We start from the raw sequence: 25733 nt of genomic DNA, 5'->3' as shown, positions 1-25733 counted from the left end.
CCTAGTAGTAATCACACTCACTGTGAATTGTAATTCTATTCTGCCCTCCAAAAATGCTCTGTGGGCAGACACTTCCATTTGTTTTTATCAGCCATTCAACAGATAACCAAGAAATGGCTCTAGATTGCTTCAAAAAGAATTCTTCCTTGGAAAAAGTCATGTGTTGATCATATCGTCATTTTAGAATGGAAAGAAAGCCACTCATGGGCAGGTTTTATCATTTTCTTCCAAATATATTTGGAAGTCAACATATGCCAATATTATAGTATCAGAATCTGCTCAGAATTCCATGCATGGAAATTAAGCAGACAACCAAGGAAAGCCATTACAATTACCTCTTCACTCTCTTCATCTGGATTCATCTTCACAGCACCAACATCCACAACACGCCAGCTGCAACAATTGGGTCAAAAAAGAAGAGTCAGTCGGGAAAATACACCCAATTGCCACCTGGATACAACAGCAAAGGGAATTCTGCTGCTTTTGCATTTGGCTTTTCCTCCATGGAGCTTAAGGAGATTTTCATTGATTGATCAAAGCAACTTAAGAATTCAACTTAAGCTGAAGATTGAACTTAATCCTTTCTTGGGAAAGTCAGAGCCATAACAGAGCCTGCGTTTCAGACTATCTGCCCCTTCTAAACCTCAGTACCACAAAAATTGCCTTTGATTTTCCAGCACACCTTTTCTAACTCTTTCCTCTCTCCAGGTAAAGCAAATAAGCTTCAAACATCTTTTTTTAAAGAGATCTCACAAACGTTCTTAACAGTCATATCTCAATCTGCCCTTTTAACATGCAGAGGCATAATTTCAAATCAGATATATTACCAGCTCACACCAACTCATGCCTTCAAGTCTCTGTACATACTAGGCTGCAATTCCAATCGCAATTTGCAAAATATCTTGTGAGATTTGCCATTTTAAAAAATATTTATTTGGAGAGTGTGAGCATTTTTGAAGGAAAATGCCTGTTGATTCCTATATAGCATATTCTATTAATTGCAATAATAACAATAAACGTATGTTGCTCTTGCAAGGATCAACTGGAAGTCTGGTGGAGTGCATTGGTGAGAATGATGAAACGGATCCAAGGGACAGAGCCAGAGATAGATAGCTATTCATCTCCACTATGTAATGTTATAGAGCCCCTAAAAGAGACTACTGTTGCCATGACAGCATGAAAAAGAACACAAAGAAGAAGGGGTGGGAAATATTTCACATTCGCTTTCCATGATTATCACACTCTTGCTCTAATTCAGCTGATATTTTTTCCTCTTCTAATTTCTAATGAAGCAGTAGAGATCATTTAAATTAGTGACTGATGCAGTGGATCTTTTCAATTAAAAGCATGATGAGCTATGACTCTTCCTAGAAAAGTACAGAGCCATGGCCCTGCAGTCACATGACTATGATTTATAATGCTTTTTCTGGAAACAGGTTATTTACTTTTGGTTTCCAGGAAAAAAAACAACACCCTGCTCATAGCAAAAAAAAAAAAAAAGTTTATTCTGCTTAATGATTATGATGAACACTTTATAACCACTGCAGCCCCCCAAAAAAGGGGGGGGATCTAGTCATGTGACTCACTTTACAACTGTCATGACTCAAAGCCAAAACTGTGGATTCAATTTCAGTCATAAGTCGAGTAACCACAGGTAAGAAGAAAGTTCCATCAAGGCCACAACTAAGACCCAGCATTTCTCCTTTCCATCTGTAATACTCTTAAAATCTACAATAAATAAAGTATTTTAGATCAAGCTACCAGAGCTAATGAAACTTCTCTCTCAATAGAAAGATGGCTTCTGTAACGGGAAAACAAAATTTTGTAAGAAGACCAGTGTAAGGAACATACTAACTACATTTCCCTTTCCTGGGAAATCCTTCACCTTCCTAAATTTAATTAGACACCTGTTCTGGAACACATTTAGCAAAATGTTTAACCTGATCTTAAGAAAATTGTTCTGCTTCTAGACAGTTGAGGGAGAAATGGTAGTCTTCTAAATACTATTTAACTTGTTTCAAGTATTTTTTACCACTGGGCATGCTAGCAGCTGAAAAATATAGATCAGCAATATCTTTGGGCTCAGAGGTTCACTCACACATGGATCCTTAGCTATGAAAGATTTTACGTAGTCTAAAAACCACTAGTGGCCTACAAGCTTCATTCAGGTGATCTGCAGAATGGAAAAAGCAAGATTCTAACTTCTTGTGGAACATTTATCAAGTAGTTCCCAGTAATTTTCTACAGAGGGAAGACTGAAAAAACTGAGATATTACATTATTCAACTAGTTTAGATGAACAGGAAGATTGTGGAAGTTTCAGATGCTAACTAAACCTCCAAACATACCTTGGTGTAAGAATTTCTTTGTACTGAAGTTTTTCTACCCTGGTTGTGGCAGCAACAGACATTGGTATGACGATGTTGTTAATGTCAAAAGAGCTTTCTCCTCTTCTCCTCCTTGGCGGTTGCTGCAAAATAATGCAGAAAACAACAGTGAAAATGAGGCAGGGATATGAAGAGGGAACAATTTCAAAACTAATCTACTGAAGAAAGAAATGACAAATGTTCTGGTCTTTTAGTCTAGTGATTAAAATACAATGGAAGTGGATTTATTTAAGTTCCAATTTGCTTATTCCAGGGAACCAACTACTAATGAAAAGATATCCTGATGTAAATTCCAAGTTAAGCAACCGTGTAACTAAAACTAAAGCAAAGCTACACTACCCATTGTATAGTGCAACTAGTTTGTAAAACATATATTCATTCATTGGAAAACCTTCTTCCTGACAGCCCATTTTCCTAAAAATTGCTAAAATGTGCAATATGTTGCTAGTTCTAACATTCATAGATACTCTGCGTATGTAACCCCACCAATATAACATTAAAACAAGTGCTTGTGGCTACTGACTTTTGCCTAAGCTTCTACCAAGCTCTTCATGAACATGGGATTTTTTTTTGACAATATCATCTCTGGCTCAGTGACTGCTATATTGTGTCAGATCTAACTTTTCCTTTTAGCTATTTTATAGTGGTTGTACACAAATTCCTAAATGCAATGTTTCTCAACCTTGGTAGCTTGAAGATGTGTGGATTCCAACTCCCAGGATCCCAGCTCCCAGAATGCTGGCTGGGGAATTCTGAGAATTGAAGTCCACAGATCTTCAAGCTGCTACAGTTAGGAAACCTTATCTTAAGGAGATTCTCAAGCCTCTGGCTCTGTTGACATAGCAATGTATACCAAATTATAATACCTATTTAAGACAGATATTCATTACTTCATTTTTATTGCAACTTTCATAATCAAGCTATTTTCTTTACTGCTTAAAATACTTGGTGCAGAATATACTTAGAACTTTTTTAGTGTCAACAAGCTTAGAAGAAATATTATAACTTATTAAGAGGCATTTAGAAAAAAATAGCTTACTTGGGGAAATTTGAAACTAACCTTATTACATTTCAAACTTTTAAAATGGTGGCCAACTTGGGAAACCTTGAAGTAGAGGAAACCAGACATGAAATATACCACAAACAATACTACCAAAAAATGTTTACAAAAACTGCTTATGATTTACCATTGTCTCAGTGTTCTCCTTTCCCCCCAGTATTAATAAAGAGGATAAAAACCAAGCACATGCATCTACTGCTGTTAAAACTGCACTTTAATCACAAGCTGAGACAAACAATTAGTCAAGAGCACTGCTACAGGGAGACAGACTCAATAGCCTCACTTCAGCTGTTAATGTTGGAAAATAGGATTGTTACACACATACAAATCTTGTCACTGATTGGCTAGCACAAGGCCCCTGTCCTGCATAAATGGACCTAGTATTAGTTAGTTACCTGAGAGGTTCAATGAAGTATGAACCAACAGGAGCTATTTGGGGCAGAGATGCAAATTTCGTGATTCAGTTCTTGCTTGCAAACTCATACAGAGGTACAGAGAGACCAAAGTTATATGTGAGAGATTCCATAAGTATCATAGTAACGCAAGCCAAAAAAGAAATGGAAAAGAAGACCCTCTTATTTGCCTCTGTTTGAATTAGTGACCTTAAAGTTATTCATGAACACATTTAGGTATTTATCCCCAAGATCAGCTTTTCCCAAATTGGTCCTGTAACAAGAGTAGTCAGTGATATTTTTCCCCCTACCCTATTCATCATTCTGGATGGGATTACATTCTCAGTAAAAGAGGATGGTTAGAATTTGGAAGGGCTCCTTGACATCTTCCGTTATCCCTGATTTTCAGGTGACATGAGTGGTAAGGTCAGGCAATTACATCAAATGTATCCCAGTTGCCTAGATCTAGCAATAATTAACTACTTGGTTATACTGCAATGTCAATGTAGTTTTACCCTTGAGGAGTGTATGAAGGCTTCAACTGGTATAAAATGCAAAAAACTAAGTTGCTAATTGGCAGACAATATCAGAAGCATACTTTGCCCATTTTGAAAAACGCAACCCATTGTTACTATCTTACAGACACAATTTTAGGTATTAGTTTTCATCTTTAAAGCCCTGAATGGCTTAGGACCTCACTATCTGATGGACCAGTTGATTAAATCATAAATCAGTAGAAGAGGCTCTTTTACAGGTATCTTCACTTGCTGAAGTCTGTCTACTAGATATCTAAGAGATGGCCTAGTTTCCAAGCTTTGGAGCACTCCCTGAAGAACCATAGTCTGTTCCCACTCTTTCTGCTTTCAGAAAATGGAGCAAAACCACCTTCTAAATTCAGCCCTTTTCTAATTGTGTTAGCTTAATAGTGGTTTTAACAATATTTAGTAAGATTTTTTTGCCACTTTGTAAGTGACCTTGTAGTGGTTGCTATATGTGCAGAAAGACACAAAAATAAATAACTGAAATTTCACCATAACCAACAAAAGCATAGCTACTGTTATGGTTGATGGAAGATGCAATCCAAAATCATCCAGAGAATTTAACTTGGTCCACAACTTCCAAAATAACATCCCAATATATTTGAAATGTTCTAGATAGGAACATGTTTTTATTGAATGTTTTTCTTTCTTTCTGCTCTCATCTACCCAACAAATAAAACATTCAACTAGATTATTTGCGATTACTTCTAATTGTAGGGCCCCCATTTTATGAGTGGAACTGGTTGACTGATCATGTTCCATTATGGCTATTATTAACTCATATTATTTGGCCTTTTCCAGGTGAATGAAATGAATTAACAATTATTATTCAAACTGTTTGTGAAATATTATTTCCCTATTCAACTCAAATTTGGCCAAGAAAGCATGCTTCTTAGACTGACATCCAGCTTTTGTACCGGCATTTAAGGAAATATATGCTATATCTTTTTCTTAAATTTATCCTTTCAATAATTACTCTTTAAGGAAATTAATGTGGCAGATGCAGTTTTATAGCTGAATATGGATTTCAATCCCTGATTTAGCTACTATCCTGCACTACTAAATGACGTTCAGCTGTCCTGATTGTGTCCAACCAAATAAGTATTCAGGTAAGAATTACAATGCTATTTTGAACATCATCTCTAGAGATGTCACTGAAATTCCACTTTTACCTGATACGTGCTACATGTCTTGAAATACTCAAGCTGAATAGCATATAAATTTAATAAATAAAATAAATGACTATTTCAAGCAAGTAAACTTGCTTGGCATAAAGAATGAATATGGGACTAGTGAATCAAAACACAGTGAACTTGTAGGGTGCTCTTAGTGTTCACATGCCAAGAAAATAAATCACAAGAAGGCTCCTGAAAAGTGTTTTCTAAAGTCTAGAAAACCAAATCCCACCAGATGAATAGAAAACCAAATCCCACCAGATGAAGCTTACCTATCACTAGCAATTGCTGAAATGTTTCAAACAAAATTAACTATTCATTACTTTGATTTCTAGAGTCCGGGCACACAAGGTCTTATTCCAATCATCCTATGTATAGGTTATTCCATACATAGGGTGGGAAGTTCTGGCCAGTGGTGCCTGGGTTAGAATATGCAGTTTTTGCCTGTGTCCAAATCATGCACTTTCCAAGCAGACGTGGGAAAGGAGAAAAATCAGAGATGGTAACATGAGGCAACAGCTAAAAGTATACAGAAGAGGAAGGGAGGGAGAGATAACTAATGCTGTTAGTTATGCACAAGGGGAACAGTGGTATGCAATTAAAGAGAAGTAAGGAGAAAGATGGCACAGGTTGGTTACGGAAGGTGGACATATATGTGGGCTGAGTTTCAAAGAGTGGCAGTATACAACTAAGGCAAACCAAACCATGGGAAGACTGAGAGAGGGGAGGGAGAGCAAGCTATATAGAGAGGAGGAAGTACACCAATTTTACCCTACTTTTTTTGTAAAGTCCTTGTCTGGGTCAAAAGAAAAAGAAAAAACTAGCAAGTTTCAATTCAGCTGGACTGAAAAGCCGTAAAGTTCTTTTCCATGCATGAAACTGAAGTTCATTTCTTAACTGCCACCTCTTGCCCCCAACTCTCTCACCCATTCTCCACTAGAATTCACAACTTCCTTGTTCCCAAACCCAGAATATATTGCTCCCCAACTTTTGAAACCTGCTTTTCTTCACTTTTCACTTTTTTCTTCCTCTGCTGCAGGTCTGAGACATTATAGCTAAATCTAATTATTCAGAAGATTAATGAGCATGAAAGCTAGAAATCATCTTTTTCATTGTATCTTTGATGCAATCCCTTGTATCCCATATTATACTCTATAATTGAAACGAAAGAGCACATGCATATCCTTCTGTTCATGTCATTCTTCCTTGCCCTAATTTTTCTTCTAAGTCAAGGTTAGCTCTCAAGCACCTTGAGACATGGAAAGACTGGGGTCATGCAACACACTGCATCCTGAAGCACTGGAGAAATTAAACTGTTGCTACTGTCAGGTAACACCCACCCACACCCACATCCAAAATACTTACAGTTGCACTGGAGCTTGCCAAGGAGCTTGTGGGGACAGGAGGGATGGAATTTTCAGAGGAAGTGGAGAGTTGCCTCATGAAGGAACTGTGAGACGTGGAGGCCATAGCACTCGACAAATAACTTGGCCCTGCCATCTCTGCATGATGCTTCAACACTATGCAAGGAAGAAAGAGAAGGAATAAGGTAGAGAATAATGAGTGAAAACAATGCCTGTATTACACCCACAAGCATTACACCAGACAGGCATCAAACAACTGACACAGAAGAACCAGAGCACATGTAAGCGACAGAAGCTTCCTCTGGCTGGATTGCTTCTCTAGAGGAGGAAGTTGTTAAAGCACACAAGAGAGAGCCCATGGCAGATGATACCACTGCCCCTTTTAAATCCCAGAAACAGAAAGCAATCATCTCGAAAGGGAGATGGGGAGCAGAATGCAGAGCCCAAGCTCCCCGCCCCGCCCCGACAGACCTGGCTGGGGCCAGCCTACCTTCATTTCTCTCGGAGGAGCTGTCCCGCAATCGCTTTCTCTCATGAACTGCCGTCAGGATAAGTGAGCGCTCTGGCGCTCTCTCGGCCTTGGGAGCAGCCCTCACATCGTTTAAGGACTGCCTGTATGCCTTGTCTGGCTCGATTTTGTGATGTGAGCAAGCTGAGGAGTGGAACAGAAAGAGAGCCATGAAAATGCCCTGCTTTCACCTCTCTTTCCTGCCTTTCAGGACCCAGCAGCCATACAAGCATGATTGCCAGAACAACATAAAGAGTCACTGGCAGCAACTGCCTTTGGGTGACAACCCTATTAATTTAGTGGTTGCGGTAAAAATCCATCCATCCATCCTGTTTGCAAGGCCTACTATAGTGCAGAACTTTTGAGCTGCACCCAGCCCTGCCAAGGCTTCTAACATGCTGGCTTCCATTCTGGCCCACATGTTTGTGTGAAATATATTCTGTAAAGAGAGCCAAGGGGCAATTACAGATGGTGCTAGTTGACCACTGCAGAACAATCTCAAAAATCAAGAGCAGCAGTACTTGTCTTTTGTTTTATTTCAAGTATTAAACCTACCTTTGCAGTTTATCAATTATATACTGTAGTGTTCATGATGCTCGAAGCAGACAATCCACTCAAAAAGTATGAATAAACATGTGTCCACGCATGCAAATATATTTTCTCTTGCTTATTTAGGAACATACAATCCATGTTTAATTGTTTTCAGTTCCAGAACAACACATACCATAACCATGAAGCATTCAAGAATGACTGCGTTCTACATATATCATTGTGGTTTTCCCACAGCAGTAGCCAATACTAAATAATCAGCTCCCTCACGCGCCAACACAATTTCCAAATTTCTTGAAAAAATGTTTCCTGGTCAAAGAGTCTATAACATTGTATTTCAGAAACTTAATCTGCTTCTATTTTGTAAGAAAAGGGAAAGGGAGGGGAGGTTGTTAAGCTCAATAGCAAAACTCATGCTTTGTATGCTCAGAATCATAGGTCAATCTTTGGCATCTCCAGATAAAAAAGGCTGTCAAACAGAAGTAGTGTTTTTCATGCCAGAATACACAAAACTCTAGGCTAGATGGAGCAATGACCTGGCTCAGAATAAGGGACACCCTTATCTCTTTAATATTAAACATTACTTTTATTATTCCTCTCTGCAACATAATTTTTCCAAAAGAGTTACATGTTTAATTCCTTCAGTTATTCACACTAGTTTTTTATTTTCAACTAATATGAAGTTAAGTCTTCCTTATCATTAACTCGCTTAGACACTGCAAAAATCAGGATGGAAACAAGAGCCTAAGTTTCATTTCAATAAGCATTGGTGGACCATGGGTACTTGCCTATTTTGTTTTCTTCACTGCTTAATTATTATTTGCACAAATGAATTTTTAGAAGTTTAAATACAAGCGGCTCTTCTTTGAAACTAACCCTCTTTTTTCCTTCTTAAAAGCTAAATTAAATTACTACTAAAAGAGAACTTACTGTTAGAAATTATACCTCCAAAGGGAGAAAGTAGAGCTGAGCCTCTAAGTGGCCTGTAATCCTGGAAGCTCTGCCTAAAGCCAGAGTTTGTGTATTATTATTATGGGAGGCCCAAATACTCAATGTATTCTCACAGGCAGTCTCTTATTTATTGTTTTCCTTTTCCAGGCTGAGCACTAGCATTAATCACATTTCAAAGTGGAATCCTGGTTCACTTTAAGCCATACACATAAATGACTCTGCAGGACCAAATGGATAATTCCTGCCAATTAAAGACTAAAATCAGTGAAGGCACTTACTGGCTGTTGCTAAAAAGGTATTAACCAGTTTGTGACGGTCTTTGCGCATGGAGTCAGACAGACTGCTGGCAGGCACGGTGGATCGGTGCTTCAATGTGAACTTTTTTGGAGGTTTGGTTTTCTCAGAGGGCTTGTACTGCAAGTGGGATTTTGTCATGCCCTGAAGGTGTAAGCCTACTTGCACATCTGCACAAAAACGAATACACACATAGACAAACACAAAACCAAAAGAAGGCATTTATCAGACATTATTCAAAATAAAGATGGCCTATTGTGAATGCAGAACAAAGTTCAAAATCTATCTAAACCTAAATTTGGAGATTTATAGTAACATGGATCAAAAATCCATCCATTAGAGGCAAAAAAGCAATATTTATGGAGTTCTTTATTTTCACCCAGTAATGAAATCACCAATATTTGCTTAACAGCAGCTATCCTAACACTGTGCCCTCCAGATTTCTTGAGTCAACTGGAATTCTGAACTAAGGTAGCCTTCAGCAACAATATATTAGGGGAACATGGGCCTTTACCCCACCTCCGGACAGGTACCAAAAGAAAAGCCACTGGATTATTACATTGTCTCTGTCAAATATTTTATAAAATATTATTCTCACATTCTTAGTTTTATGTTTTGTTCTTTTTATTTATAAACTGCTTAAAGGGATTTCCCATTAGAGACGGAAACAGTAGAAAATAAATACAGGTAATCCTCAGTTTACGATACAATTAATCCCAAAATTTCTGTTGTTAAGTGAGACATAATGTCTCACTGAGTTTTGCTCCGTTTTACAACCTGCCACAGTTGTTAAGTGAATCACTGCAGTTAATAATTTAGGAACATGGTTATTAAGTGAATCTGGCTTCCCCATTGATTTTGCTTGTCAAAAAGGTTGCAAAAGGTGATCAGATGACCCTGGGACAACAGCAATGGTCATAAATATGAAGCAGTTGCTAAGCATCTGAATTTTGATCACAAGATCATGGGGAAGCTACAAAGTCTAACTGAAAAAAAAAAGGCATGAGTCACTTTTTCAGTGCTATTGTAACTTTGAATGGTCAGTAAATGAATTGTTATAAGTCGAGGACTACCTGTAGAGAAAGGAAAAATAATCCTTCTCTTTGAGCCTGCTCCACCTCCAGTTAGGACACAACAGTTTTGTTTGTAGAGGCCCAACAACATCAGCAAAAGCAGCTACTCCAGCTCTCCAACTAAAACTGCTTTCTCTGGAAAAAATTCCAAAGTCCTAAATTTCTATCCCAAGTTGCATTTTACTTGAGAGCAATTAAAACGTTTTGTTAAAATCCAAAATAAGATTTGTTTCTTAAAATAAATAAATATTAAGTGCCCCTTAAATTAAAATGAGGATATTACTAAATAACATAAATGACAGTAAATTTGCCCTACAATAAAATTTTGAAGATGAATTAACATCTCTGAAGAAACAAGAAGTTAAAAGAGCATTTCCGCTTATATGAAGAATTCGATCACTTCTCAAATACAACACTGATTCATCATCTATCCAAACCAAGATCTTTATTTTCACCCAATACACACATAATCCTAGTCTATCCAGTAGCAACCTGAACATACTTCCAATTTGTAATTAGCGCTTTCCTTTTTGTTTGGTAATTTCTGTATGTGGGTAAAATGGACCGATCATGAACAGAGGCAGAAACCAGAAACATCACCTATGGCCTGGAGAAATGTGGCTGGTGGTGCAGGCAACTTGAAAGGCAAGGTATTAGAAAATGTGTGGTAAGTATGTAGGATCCCTTCAACAAGTAAAAGAAAGCATGAAAATGTATGAGTTGTATACACACGCGCACACGCGCACACACACCTAGTTAAAAGCAAAATGTGTACCTTTGTTTAGAGCATTTACACAACTGAAGGATGCATGACCACATCCTATCCACAGATAACCCCTAAACAAAAGCATTCTGAGCATTTCTTGCAGATTAGCTAACAGTGGTTTTTAACATGGTGAAAATTCCATAGTATATGTCTAGGCAGTAATTATGTTTAATGCTTTCTTATTGCAAATGTAAATGAAATAAAATTCATTTTAACTTTTTGCCCTGCCATTGCCTACCATGTTTAGAATGCATCCCTGGCATAATACTTCAAAGTCAAGGACAGTCACAGTATAGAAATAGTTGCAACTCTTGGGTTTGGAAAATAAGTTACCTGCCCAGAGTATTCCATAAATGGGCAACACACAAGTAAATAAAACTAGGAGCGGTGCTTAAGATAGGAAAGGTAGCTGGATACTGAGAAACAGCTGATGAAAGAGGATGAATCCAGATATTAATTAAAAAACAGCCTGGATAACAGGCTAAGAAGCTGAAAAGTAAAACACATTCAGTAGAAAAATTCAAATCAACCTGTCAAGCAAAAATCTCCTGCCTTTACTCTGGCAACTTCTAATATAGTACAAATGATGGAAACCATGAAAATGTATATAAGCTAAGAAGGCTGCACTGTAGTGGTAAAATAATGCTACCTGTGTGCATATATACCGAAGAGAGAAGTGCATTGTTGAAGAAACACGAGCAATTTTTCCATCTGACTACACCATCCAATTGATAATTCAGTTTACTTTTCCTCCTTCTTATTGCTAGCCAACAGCTGACTGCACCAAAACAGCATCGTGACCTGCCAAGACAGCCTTTTCCCTCCCTGACCAAATGCTTCGGAGCAGCAGCTTTCTCTCAAGAACCCCAGATGGCGCTATCTTAGCTGTTTTAAAGACCTGATTAATATCCTTTTCACCAAGGTTGTTATGACGTTATTACGTCATCTGGAAATTTCCAGTCACATATCAAATCATCCAGACGAGGGCAGAACATTCATTAACAACCTCACATATGGAAGCAGGATGAGGGCAAGGGAAAGGAGGGTGGGGGGAAGATGCCCAATTGTTGTTTAAATTCTATCTACTAGTCTCTAGCAGTGCATGTCAGGCAGCCCTTTAGATAATTAGGTCAGGGATGCCTAACATTAGTGCCAAAGTAGCTCTATACCTTAGGAGAGCCAAAGTAAATGCCTTTCCAGATCCTCTCTTATCCAAAATCGTTCAGCCTCTATTATCCCCCTGTGGCTGCCTATCTCTCTCTACGATCTAAGCAAAAAGAAAAAAAGATTTGGTTTCTGCTTCCAAAGGATCATCCTAAAGCCAGCATCCTATGTAAGACAGGATAAAAGTAGAGATCTTACTGTTGCCTAGATATGGCTTCTGAGCTAGCTTGGAATGAGAAGCTGACTTTTGTTTAGCTTCTTATTACTCACATCTGCTAATGGGGTCATTCTTACCATCTGAGAATGAAAGTACAGGGTGGATGCAGGAATCCAACTGTGAGAGACGCTCCATCAAAGGGGCTTCATACTGGATTTCTGAAGGCATTGAGCTTCGAGAGTCACAGAGAACACACAAAGAGTTCACATCACAACCACACCGCTGTGGTTTACGATAAACCTAGACATAGGATGAGATAGGGAAAAGTGCTAGAATCCATCAATCTAGAAGAAGGCATCAACTTGCAGTTTGTTTCAAACTGAGCACGTGGTCTTCAATCATTCACTATTTTCATTCTGTAGAATTACTTAAAGTTTCATGACATGGGCTATCAGGGGTGGTCAGAGACCAATGTTTTTGAGGTACTCTTGGCTGCCGAAAACATAAAACATGCTTAATTGCCACTGCTTGGTAAGGAAGGAAACCTCAGGATGGCTCTGGGTAGTCAGGAAAGGATTAGAGAAATTATCCAGTGAAAATTGAAATTGATTTCATTGTAGAATCAATGGAGTGGAAAGAGAAAGTATATGATTTGGGTTATTGTACATAGTGAACTATACAAAGCCTTCAAGATGAACTGATGGGAGTGGAAAAGGAACAGGATGGATGAGTGAGAGACTGACTCTGTGAATTTGCCTAAGAAGGTCAACTATAGGTATAAAGAATGGGAGGGTTGAGTTTTCTCTGCTGTTTGGGCAAACTATTTGTACTTCAGCTTTTGCAGTTGCCTCTCTTTTCACAGAATTTGTCCAGGATAGAAAACTATTATTTATAGATTATCTAATAACAGAATATTTGCTATTCACAAATTCCAAAGTGTCCACCGAAACATAATTATCAGTATTGGTACTTCATCCTACTAATGTTCCTATTAACAAAACAAAAAACAAGTAAACAAACCTTCTTCAATATCCATAATAATATAGCCTCAAAGTAAGATACGTAAAACTTTTGTTCTTAGGAAAAAAGTGCCTTTTTTCTGCATCAGAGAATTAGCACCATGACACTTTTGTCTTCAATACTGATGTAGCTTAGAGTGATTATATAAAAATTGGTTTTTTTTAGAGGTTTACATTTTGTGTACTGTGTCTTCTATTTAGGTGTACAAATTTAAATTTCTTGAGTATCAATAGCATATTTGCCCTAAACTGTTAGTCTACCAGACTATTCCACTGAAACAGATCAGTCTGGCTGAAAGTGCATATACTTCCTTAAATTCCTAGATTAGCCATTTTTTAAACTATGGGGGAGAGGAGAGGAACGAACAAAAGACCTTTTTAAAAACAACAGTTAATAACTGTAATTCATGAAATGAACTCAAACACAAAAGTTAGAACTGATTCTGAATTTAGCATACTGAACATTGTAGCCATTTAAACATTTTTAAACTAAGAAATCTAAAACTAAACTAAACTGAAATAAAAAGGAGTGTTTAAAAATGTGAATCTTTCCTCTCAAAGCAGTATGCATAGTGGAAGGGAAATTAAACCACCTTCCTCGGCCCACTTCTACAGCCAACTATTCAAGATTTAAAACATAGCTTTCTCCAAAGATTTAAAATGTAACTTTCTCAAGTCTTTCCTACTCAATGCCAAACTCATTTAATTGGGGGGGGGGGTTTCACTGACACGAAGACCAATAAATGCACTTTATTTGAGTATCAGAAAGACTCTAAGCAGATTTTATAATGCTATGTCGCAAAAGAACAATATGTAAAACAATTTGTTAGTAATCTCATATATGTGCAAGATTTCTCTTTCTCCATTTTTTTACTACCTTAACTTATTCATTGACAGACCTTTTTGGATAGTGGAATCAGATTGCTGGGTCGAATAAGCCTCCGCTTCTTGAAGCTGAGAAGAGGGCGTGTGCGAGCTGCCACACAGGTTCCATCAGGAATTGAAGAAATATTTAATCTCTGCTTTTTCCGCAACAGCTCCTCAGCATCTGAGCCATCTCCCTGAGTATGCTCTGTCAAGCCTGGCTGCAAACTGTCCAACAATGGAAATACAGCACATTAGGTATTTCTACTTCTCTATTATTAATCAGGGCCAGATTTTCACTTCCTAAAATCGGCAGCCCATTTGACCAGGCAAACTAATAAATCCATGCATATAATAAAGAGTTAAAACTAAGATTAGTACCCCCAAAATTCTTCTTTGATACCAGGTTAGGCTAGAGTCAGTAAACATAACTTGTCAGCAGCTCTCCAGCTTTTCATTATCTGAAAATGTCAGTTACTGTTTTTTCTTTGTCATTACAGTCTCTCACGTCTTCCTGGCTTACATTTTTCATCCACACTTTTTCCCTATTATTCTATCTCATTCTTCTGCACACAATGCCTGCTCCAGCTTTCCAGTAGATTCATTCCTGTTAACTTTCCATCACTTTTTACTTTCTCATCCCAATGGGTTTTCTAGATTAGCTGGTCTACAGCTTCCTGAGCCAGCTTGCTGAAAGTTATAATTATAGTCTAATACATCTAGAGAACAGCAGATTGAGAAAAGACCTTTCACTTATTTCTGCTCAGAAGTTTCTACATTTTGCTAAATTATTTATTTTTAAGATTTCTAGCAAAGATACAAGTGACATACTGAATAGATACTATCAGAGTTGGCTTGATTTATATACACTTATAAGCCTAAGTACTTTCAAGGGTGGCCATTCAGCAGTACCTTTCTAGAGGTTATATTTTCTTAAGAAGAGGTTTAACAAGGACCTTACGTGTTAATGACTCCGTTGACTGGTCTCGGCACTCCACAAGTTTTGGCAGTTAGAGATTCTTGAGTATTACTAATGGTTATATCAAGGTTCTCTGATGACTGGGAAATATGCACGTGTACCAATGAAAGAAATAGAAAGGGAAAGAAGCAGGGAGGAAAGAAAGAAAATTATTGTTAAATTATATAACTCTCTGATCAATATCTTCTTTTTCTTTAATATGACAAACTCTAAAATCACCAGCAGCATTTGGGAACCAAGAGTACTTCATAATACAAATTGTATGATAGCTGTAACTCAGCAACGAACAGTACAATAGGCTGGAACATAGCGAGATGATTTCAAAGATCCATTAACTCGGAGACAATTAAAGGAACAGCATTTTCTGTATCTTCACAGATGCTCTTCTGATCATCTACTTTAAAACAGTTTTTCCAACCTAGACATAATGATGGGCAAGCACATCTCGTTTTAAAATTCGGTTAAAATTCCATATTTTCATATGGAAATCAGTTTCCACTAGTGGGGACTTTTGTCTATGGAAAACCTTCAAATGTATAGACTGGTGCAGACAGAAATACCCAGACAATGCAAACATACTTTGTACGTTTTCTAAATAATTTACTAAACTTGATACAGAGGCTCTATATTCTTTTACTATTCTTATTCCATATTTAAATTTATACCATTGAAAGTTTATTGAAAGAGTTTTAAAAAAACAAAAACATTTTTCCCCCTTTTTTCCCCCTCCCTCCCAAAAACAAAACAAAACACCCCCCTCCCTCCCCCACCCCCCGGCTTCCCGGGTCAATCACAAGGTAAAGTTATACATAAACCAAACATAGAATAAAATTTTCCCTTCCAATCCAAATAACCACATCCAAAGCTTTTCGTCTCCCAACCCCCTCCCCATTACATAAAATAACTTTCTAATTATTCAAAGGCAATCTGATATTTCTTAATCTGATATCTATTTTGTAGATAATCAATCCATTTTTTCCATTCAATTAAATATCTTTCCTGCGTATATTTGGTATACCATTGAAAGTTTAGTCTTTTATAATTAATCCTAAAACCAAGTTTCTAGTTCTTATACCTGTGAAGAATGTTGAGAAGGGTCCAATAAAACTATCAATCGTAATAGAAAGGCTATTTGAAATACAGCACTGGTTTACACATTTATGATTAATAACATTGTAGCTTATCTTTAACTTTGAGTTAGTATTACAAGGATGTAATAAAAACATTTTATTCAACTCAAAACTCAAAATGAATACACTGAGGGAAGACTGGGGTTTTAAAAGAGACTTTTAGCCCTCCCCAAAAGCATTCTTTAAAGAGGAGAATTTAATTGGACCAAGAAAAAGAGCAAGTCATATTAGGTTCTGCATATAACAAAGAATCTACTGAGACTTTAAAGATGAATGCATTTATCACAAGCACCAATTATACTTTGCTTTATTATGAATTAAATGTTAAACCTGATAAAAATGAAGGGCATTTAAAGCAACTGAAAGCTTGAAAGTTTTAACAAAAACAAATCCGAAACACTCTAAGATGAGAAAAAACTTTTTCCGAGGAGAAGAAAAAGAACCATATGCAATCTACCAACTTATTTTCTATGAACTGAATCTGCTGTTATTTCCTACACAGTATAATGTTATATAGGGGCATTTAGAATGCCTTGCAAAGGCAAGTAAGGAGCAAAAACAAAATTTTGAATTCCTTTAGTGAGCTTTATCTTTTACAGTAATACTGCCAGTCGTAAATCAAATTATATGGCCAAAGGTAAAAGGGACAAGGGGGAAAGACACAGAATTAAGGGTAAATGGACACTGATCCTACCTTTCAGTTCGGTGGGACCAGCAGCCAGACCGCGCTTGCAATGGGAAATTCCCTCTAAGACAGATCTGAAGGGAAGCAGCAGCTCAGATAAAAGCGTCTGTCCCAGTCAGATCGAGTCTGAAAGCTGGGAAGCACCAGGAAGAGGAGGTGCTTAACAGCCGAGCAGACTCGATCCCATTAGTCACAGACAAAGTCAATCCCCACACTGCTGGTCCCACCCTGCTGGAGAAAGGGATGGACAGAGACATAATTTTAATCAAAGCTGTACTGCCCTCTGAGCGGTTTTCATGAACTGCAGACAAGCCTTTTCCTTTATACTCTGGAAAATCAAAACTGATGTCTCGAGACATTTCAGGTATAGACATCTACTACATGATTCATGAAGTATGTAACACAGAGGTGTACAAAACACCCACTACATCTATCGGATATAGATTATATCCAGCTCTCCCAACAAATACAAGTTTTTAGTATTTCCTGTGTGTATTTAGTATCTGTAGTATTTAGACTGGTACTTCAAATGGCAATTAACATGATCTTTCATCTTTAGTTTAGAACCTTTAATTTTGTGTCTTCCCTCTCAACACTTCCACCTTTGGCCCCGTAATTTAGTTCACTGCTGGCAATATCGCCACAAAAGATAAAGCTTTCTCAAGGAATTAAAAAATGAAAATTGGCAGTGTTTGATTAAGAAGCCCAGTCTGCTTTAAACAGAAGGTCTTAGAGCAGAAGGTGTTTTGTACACATCCAAGTGACATATCCAGGTCAGACTAAGGAAACTCTTATCTGAAAGTCTAGAAAGACAGTGCCGGTTCTGATCAAATAGGCCACATAAACAAGTAGGTTTCTGCTTTCCGATGAAAGAAATTTGTGAAAACAATTTTACATGACTGCAATCATGAAACTTGCCTAAATCAGAAGCAATTGACAGACATTATTATACCACCTAAAGCAATTGTAAAAGCTTTACAGAATCAGACCAATTGGGCAAGCATGCATTATCTTTATATGGCACTTACTTGCTTATTTTACTCAGACAGTATGTAACTATTTATTTACTGTTCATGCTTTCAAGTAAATGTCTGCTACCAAAGTAACCATGACTGAACTTGGGACCTTTTGTATGCAAAGCAAATACAGGCATTCCTTTAAAAATCACGAAGAATAACTTCTACTGTATTAACTTCCTAAGCCTTCCTGAGAGATATCAACTCATGAATAGAAAGGTCTCCAGTTCCTAGTCATCTATGAGTAAACCTTAGATGCCAGAACCTAAAAATATTGATATTTCAGTCCACACTAAAAGCACCTGGTGCCCTTGAATCTGAAATGTGGAATGCATTCACCTATGTTCTTCCAGAAATTATAGAGTGAACAACTGTATCTCATCCCTTACGCAATCATTTACTAGGTTTCTGCCAACTTCTAGATCTGGTATTTTCTCTATTCATCCACTTTTAAATTAATTCTGTCTGCAGACGCATCACAAGTACTTGTTTCACAATGTTTTGATTTTTTTTTTTAAAAAAAATTGAAAGTTGGTACTATATTTTGGCAGACCAGTATTTTTAAAAATAAAAATAATTATTTTATTCTAGTGCTCAGGAATTTTGAAACAACTTCTAATAAAGTACGACTCTATAGCCTTCAATAATATGCTATCTTAGAAACATGTCTCTGAGGATGCCAATTTAGGTAAATAGGTGACTTCTGGAAGCATCTACGGGGCAGAAAGCTAACCTTAACCTGGAATTCTTCAAATATTGGGACAAAAGGAAAAACAGCAACAGAAGGACAGTCTTCTTTCTTTATACAACTATGAAATCTGTAATATATAGATTATATTGCTGAATTTTATTTATTTCCTGGTTTCTCTGTACACACACAACTAGGAAATAAATAAAATAAATTCTAAATAAAATAAAATAAAATAAAATACAGCAATATAATATCAGCAGGAAAAGAGGCGATGATAAAAGAAAAGTACCCCAAGGAATACTCCCCCGACTCTTATTACTTACCAGTCTGTCAATTCCAGGTTCCATTTTGCGGTCAACGCTTGAATCACTTAATACAGAGTCAGAAGGCGGCACCTCACCAAGCTGTACCAGTCCCTGCACGGGAAATGGAAAAAGATGATTGCACTTTGTCAGGCCAAATTCTCTTTCAGACTATGCCAAGAATAAAATCTACCATTACATTTAATTCATTATATTTTGTTTCTTTGTACCTATCCTCCCTTTTCTCCTGTAAGATTCTTTCTGTTTTCTTTTCTACTAATTAGCAACTTTATCTTTACTGTGCTGCTTGACTTAAAATTCCTGTTCTGAAAAATTCAAATTAGTGAAGACATCCATTCTAGCATTAATCATATTCAAGAATTATACTGTACGATTGAGGACTGGAAAAGGGAAGGGAAGGAAAAATATAATACATACACCAGCTTGAAAATGTTAGAAAACTAACAGTTTTTGCTCTAACAGGTAATGTATTCCCTGCAAATTACGTGCATATATAGAAATGAATTCATCTATAGCACTAACTGTAAAAAACTTTTAAAAGAGGGATTGAGCTATTAATTTTATGAAAAGCAAGGTGATTCTGAAATCACTGCACATAATACTATTTCTACTACTACTAATAAAAAAATTAAAATGATTCCTTTGAGTAGAGCGTGATTCCATTACACAGATTCCCCCCTGTCATTTTCTTTCAAACAATGTTGTACAGAATTGGTTTGTCATTCCATTCTTCCAAAATATTTTTTTGTCTTCTGAATCCACAGCAGGCAACCTTAAGGTATTCTGATAGTCTCCCATTTAACCATACATAACTGGGATCAGCCTAGTGTACTTAATGCTGACACCTGCTAATAAAGTTAAAAGCCAAAGTCAATGGGATAAGAAAAAGATAATGACAGTCAATGTTTTTGGTCCCCTGGACTGCACCATTTTTCCACTACTTTTTTCAAAAGAGTTCAGCCTGCAAGGGCTGAAGAGGTAATGTCAAAAAGTGTTCCAGCTCCTATTTTCCTAAAACCTCTGATAACTTTGCAGAAATTCAATTCTGCTTTCATGTTGTATGCCTTGGGCTTAAAATATTAAAATTATCTTTTACTCCTCCCTTAAGACCCAGAAAAATGAGAAAATCCAGTTAATCCCAGACGCACCCAATATCTCATGGAAGAAATATAATGGTCTCCACCCAAGGAAAAATAGCCCATGCCTGAACAGATCTTTAGTTAATATATAATTTTCTGAAACTATTTTTGGGTTCTCCCTTACCCCATTTAATCTAGTTATACAGACATTATCAATTGCTTTTTACTATGTCACATTATGAAAACTTTTGGATCTCATTAATCACTTATAGTGTATGTGTGCATGTATATGTACAAAGAGACAAACTATGCACTATAACAACAAACAAATTTTAAACTAATATGCACTAAATATTAGTACTACAAACCTGAATATGAGACATTTTTACATCTCTCAAAAATGATCTTGTAACAATCCTCAGCATTCTAACATAGAAAAATCAAGTTACATGTTATGTAGAAGTTCTTTTACTAAATCTATAATAGTAAGTGCAAATTAAAAAGGATTATATACACATATGATAGCTATGGTAAACTGTAGGTTTGTAGGATGTACCGACTTTTAGATAACTTCTGTATCAAAATCAAATACTTTTGTTATCACAGAATACAAAATACAAAGCTATGGACAATGGCTTTAAAAAAAGTTTTTGTTTATTTTCCAAAAACATCCAAGTTACAGACTCTTCTCATTCAACTAAAGAAACACCATAATTTCTGGAGTACTTTGTAAAAAGTTCTAAACTACCAGTCTTCACCACCACTTCTAGTGCAAGTTTAAGTTTGTAAGTTTAAAGACCAAAAGAATTCAATTATTTATATTATTATTATTTATTAAATGTATTGATTGATGAATTTATTTATCAACTATATGGCAACTGTGGGTAGTTTATAATGTCAAAGCACAGCCTTTAAATACTTTGCATAATCTTTACCACTGTCAATGTGCCCATCCCTCAAAGTGAAAGTATAAGTTTGTTCTTTTTGCTTAGAAGTAGCAACTGCAATTTGGACTGGCAATTCAGTTGTTAAGTGGAAAATCATGTGACCTTGATGTAGGATTTTATGTTAGCTTTCTGTATTAACTCTGCTTGTCACAAGTTGGTTGTGAAGCAAGCAATGACCATGGGACATTGTGATGATCATAAATGCATGCCAGTTGTGAAGTGGCTAAATGGCAATCACATGACACAAGAACACTGTAACAGTCGTAAACATGGTTTTTTTTAAAAAAAGAACACTATTGTTAACTTCAAACCATTGCTAAATGAGACAATCTGTAAGCAAGGACTACCTGTACTTTTATTCTTATATAAAGGACACAAACAAGCAGTAACAATAGCAGTTTGTGGAGCCAGTAGTGGCTGTTTTGTCAAATTATGGGCTTTGCCAATGATGCCAACACCAGGAATCAGCCCTTCCCATTTTATGTATCAGAGGTTAAAAACATTCAGCTCATAAATCTAACTTCTAACTCATTTGCCTATTTGAAGGATAGAGAAATGGGAAACAGACTTTTTTCTCTGTTAATAAGAACAAAACTTTTGCAAGTATTATTCCTGGCAAAGTTCTCATCTACATAATTAAAATCTGTTTGCACTACCTCAGGATGTCATACAAAATGGCAACCAGATCATATGATGTATCTCTGTCTATAATAACTCATTATAGAGAAAGCCCAAATGCTCTACAATGTTCGGTAAACATCAGGATTCCTATCAATGACACTGCACTAGTATGACACTTACAATTTCAAAACAACCATTAATATCTCTAATGCCTGATGTCTCTGCTTATCACCAGCTAACAATGTCCATACATTTCTTTGAAAAATTTTAACACCTCATATCCCACCTTTGACAAATCCTGCTTCTGACCTACGATATATATTTTAGGCAGGATGTTTTGGCTTCAAAACATAAAGGACTTTCAGTGGTTTCATAAACATTTTGATTGGATCTGGAAACTAACTGGAATCCAGTGTACTTAACAAAGCCCAGTCATCATATAAACATTTTATCAGGTTCTGTATAAAACTTATTAACTGCACTTTAGATTAATCAAAACCTCCAAAGCATTTTGAAGGCAGCCCAAGATACAACACAATTTGATAAATTTGTATTAGAAGTTAACAGACCACAGGAAATTAATGCTTTCTAAATAGATTCATATATTAGCTACCACATTTAGCTAACAAAAAGCTTTCTTAATCATCTCCCAAGCAGCCATATGTGATTCCAGTGCCAAGAATGGATCCAGAAGCACTCCAAACTCTGTACCTGACCTTTCACTAGAGTGTTAACAGATGCAACTTACCTGCCCAGATATGCACTCTCTTATCTAGACTAAACAAAACCGATACAAATAAAGTTTGAAGAAAGCAAATTTCACTAAAAAAAATACCCGCCCAGGCCATTTATTACAAATATATGAATGTTTAACAAAGACTTCAAAAATTCTTCCATCCCTATTTTTTCTATGTTGAAATAAGTCTATACTTAATTTGGGACTACTCATATTGGGCTGACAAAAAATATTTTCCCAAAGCAAAAACTTCCAGCTTTTGTTCCATTCAAAGTTCCAGATCTTTTGCCAATCTAATAAAATAATGTAAACTGGAACAGAATCATCAACAGCTTGCAAACCATTTGCATTTGTGGAATTCAACTTCAACGGCACATAATGTATCAATGCCATAGCTACACTTTGGTATATATGGAGCATGTATATTAAAGCCACTATCATACCATTTGAAGGGGAAATGTTCTCTATCAACGCTATATAGTTAGCAGTCAACATGTCTGTTTGTCAATTATTTTTCATACTTGTGTGACCGGTTGACTAATGCCTTTTAATTTGTATAATGTATTGCCTAAAGTGGTGAATTTGGGTAAAGGAAACCCAGCTTCAAGTCCTCAATGATCTCACTAAATGTTTGTGGATCATCCATTTTTCCTCAGGCTAATTGTCCTTTGCTTGTGAAAAGTATGCCTTCCTGAACATTTAGAGAAAAGTTGAGATGTAAATACAATTAATGAGAAAAAAAGTATCATCTATGGGGCCATCACAATAATTAGTCTAAAATACAAAGGAAATCATACACTGGTTCAAATTAGAGATTTGTGAGGACTTAGATTTGGATGTGTGTGTGTGTGTGTAAAGTGCTTAGAAAGGGCTGTAAAACACTATGAAGCAGTAAATAAGTCTAAGTGCTACATTCCTAGATAAATTCCAGCAAAAGAGATGCAATTTCCATCAGCCAGGGTAATCTACAATCAGAATTTGAGATTTGCTTTTCCTGAATGTCTGTTAGTATAACATGTATTAAAATACACTATTGTAGCCTGAAAGATGTATATATTGAAAATAATTCTGGCTAAAATGCATACTGTGATGTATATTTTTACAAAATGTAAAAATTGTAATTCATTGTAAAACTAGGGCGGGTGTCGGCAATCCGCGGCTTCAGAGCCGCATGTGGCATTTTGGGCCCTCTGCTGTGGCTCCCTGTCCCATCACTGGTTGGCCTCACCCCCTGCCCCTTTTTTCTTTTATGGATATTTTTGGAAATCCAGGCTGGCTGAGGAATGATCACCAGCCATGGCAGAGGCTTCCTTTCGGGCGACCCTCCTCCTCCTCCTGAGCTGGGAGCATGCACATACACTGTAAGCCGCCCTGAGTCTTCGGAGAAGGGCGGGGTATAAATGTAAAACAATTAAAATTAAAATAAAAAATGCACGGGGAGACCCTCCTCAAGTCAGCACCAAAGCGCAGGAAAGGTGCATGCAGGGTGGGTGGCCATCGCTTAACAAGGGTTTCCCCACATGTGTGCACACTCCCGGCTCAGCCACAGCTGGTCAGGGGGTCACGAGAGGAAGAGGATTGCCAGAAAGTGCAGGAGCAAAGCGGCCCTGTACTTGCCTTCGTGCCACATTTGCGCATAAGGGAGCCTTTGCTTCCTGCCGCTTTGGGCTGGAGTTCGTACCATCTGTGCTCGGCCAAAAAGCTGCCAGGGGTAGGACAAGGCGATGGCTGGAGCCTCAGTGCAGGAGAGAAGCCGCATCCTGTTAAGACCTTCCTTAAGTGTGTGCGCCTTTGCTGTGCTTTGGCACTTGGTTGCAGAAGGTCTCCCCATGCGTGCGCACACTCCTGGCTCAGCCACAGCTGACCAAGGGGTCACAAGAGGAGAAGGAATGGGGTAACTAGGAGGACGGTTGCTCAAAGGGAAGCCTCCGCTGCTGCTGGTGATCTTTCCTCAGCCAGCCTGGATTTCCAAAAAGAAAAAATAAAAGGAGTAGCGAAGTGCCCCAAGAAGAACTTGCTGGCTTGGCCCAGCCACGGTTTTCCAAGACACACACACACACACACACACACGGGGGGGGGGGGAGACAGATATAGAGACATACATGGAGTGATACACAGAGGGGGAGAGAAAGAGACATGGAGATACACAGAGAGGTGGGAGAGAGACAGACACACACACACACAGAGTGACACACAGAGAGAGGGGAAGATAGGGAGAGGGACAGAGAGATATAGAAAGGGGGAGAGGGGGAAGAGAATGGTTTTATGGCTGGGTAGGCGTGGCTATGGGGTCATGTGACTGGGTGGGAGTGAGTTACATTGAGTTGGCTACACCCAGCCAAGTTTTGTGGCCCCGGTGTGTCTTTTTTTCTGTGGGAAACAGGTCCAAATGGCTCTTTGAGTGTTTAAGGTCGCAGACCCTTGAACTAGGGCATTGCTTAATATATGTCAAACCAGAAATGGACTGATTTGCTCACGCTCAATTCAATCCTATTTAGTGCAATTACACATTTGTCAATGACAGCTTCTTCACCATAAGATTCAAGTATGATCAAATGTAAGCAAACTTCTGAAATCTGGCACGTACTAGGTGTGTTGGGTTTCAATTACTTTCACCTTTAGTCTGATCAGTAGCTAGGAAATCTAACCAGACTGAACACATTTAGAAGACACTAAAGTAGCTAAGACCTAGATACAGATTTAACCTTATGCATACACGAAACAAAATAATGCATATGTCTTCTATAACCATGATGGCGAACCTATGGCACGCGCGCAATTGCCAGTTGCTCTTATGGTTTCCAGCGTGCACTTGTGCGCTGGCGAACTGATCTGAAAAACAGCCCCCAAAAAGGCATGCATGCACCAGCCAGCTGGTCTTCGGGTTTCCGGCGCTCCAGCATGCGCATATGCGCACACATTCCAGTTTGGGGTCTCGGTACTGAAAAGGTTCACCATCACATAAAATGTACATAGCAATTCCATTCACAATAAGACCTTGCTAAAAATTCTATTCTAAGACACATCTCAGAAACTCAACTTCAGACTGTACTATTTGCTTTTGAGTTAAATCTAAATTTTATTCAATACAACTAGGATTAGTAATTTACCTTCCTTTTCACTTACCATAAACATTGCAGTTTTACAAAATTAGCTGCTTGCCTGGTGCTGTTTATCTTTAACATATTCAGTCTCACTAATCTACACAATTACACATAGTCCTCAATTTATAAATATTCATTTAGAGATCATTCAAAGTGAAAAG

General features: G+C 37.5%; 1 protein-coding gene across 2 annotated transcripts in view; it reads right to left on the bottom strand.

The window, feature by feature from the left end:
- KANSL1 (KAT8 regulatory NSL complex subunit 1) overlaps positions 1–25733 on the bottom strand; it is a 153079-nt gene that overhangs the window by 9670 nt on the left and 117676 nt on the right. The window contains exons 6-16 of one of the 2 annotated variants that reach the window (XM_058181970.1): positions 20533–20590; positions 19086–19178; positions 15223–15320; positions 14297–14489; positions 12516–12678; positions 9203–9388; positions 7407–7568; positions 6918–7072; positions 3447–3491; positions 2348–2469; positions 336–393 (exon numbers count right to left, since the gene is read on the bottom strand). In XM_058181970.1, the coding sequence (XP_058037953.1) occupies positions 336–393; positions 2348–2469; positions 3447–3491; positions 6918–7072; positions 7407–7568; positions 9203–9388; positions 12516–12678; positions 14297–14489; positions 15223–15320; positions 19086–19178; positions 20533–20590 (1333 nt within the window). The remainder of the gene's footprint in view (positions 1–335; positions 394–2347; positions 2470–3446; positions 3492–6917; positions 7073–7406; positions 7569–9202; positions 9389–12515; positions 12679–14296; positions 14490–15222; positions 15321–19085; positions 19179–20532; positions 20591–25733) is intronic. The other variant, XM_058181971.1, reaches the window with a different exon arrangement.

Source organism: Ahaetulla prasina, chromosome 4, assembly GCF_028640845.1.
Source record: "Ahaetulla prasina isolate Xishuangbanna chromosome 4, ASM2864084v1, whole genome shotgun sequence".
In the NCBI taxonomy this organism is placed as follows: Eukaryota; Metazoa; Chordata; class Lepidosauria; order Squamata; family Colubridae; genus Ahaetulla; species Ahaetulla prasina.
Note: the sequence above shows the minus strand (reverse complement) of the source record. Positions and strands in the feature narration are given on the sequence as shown.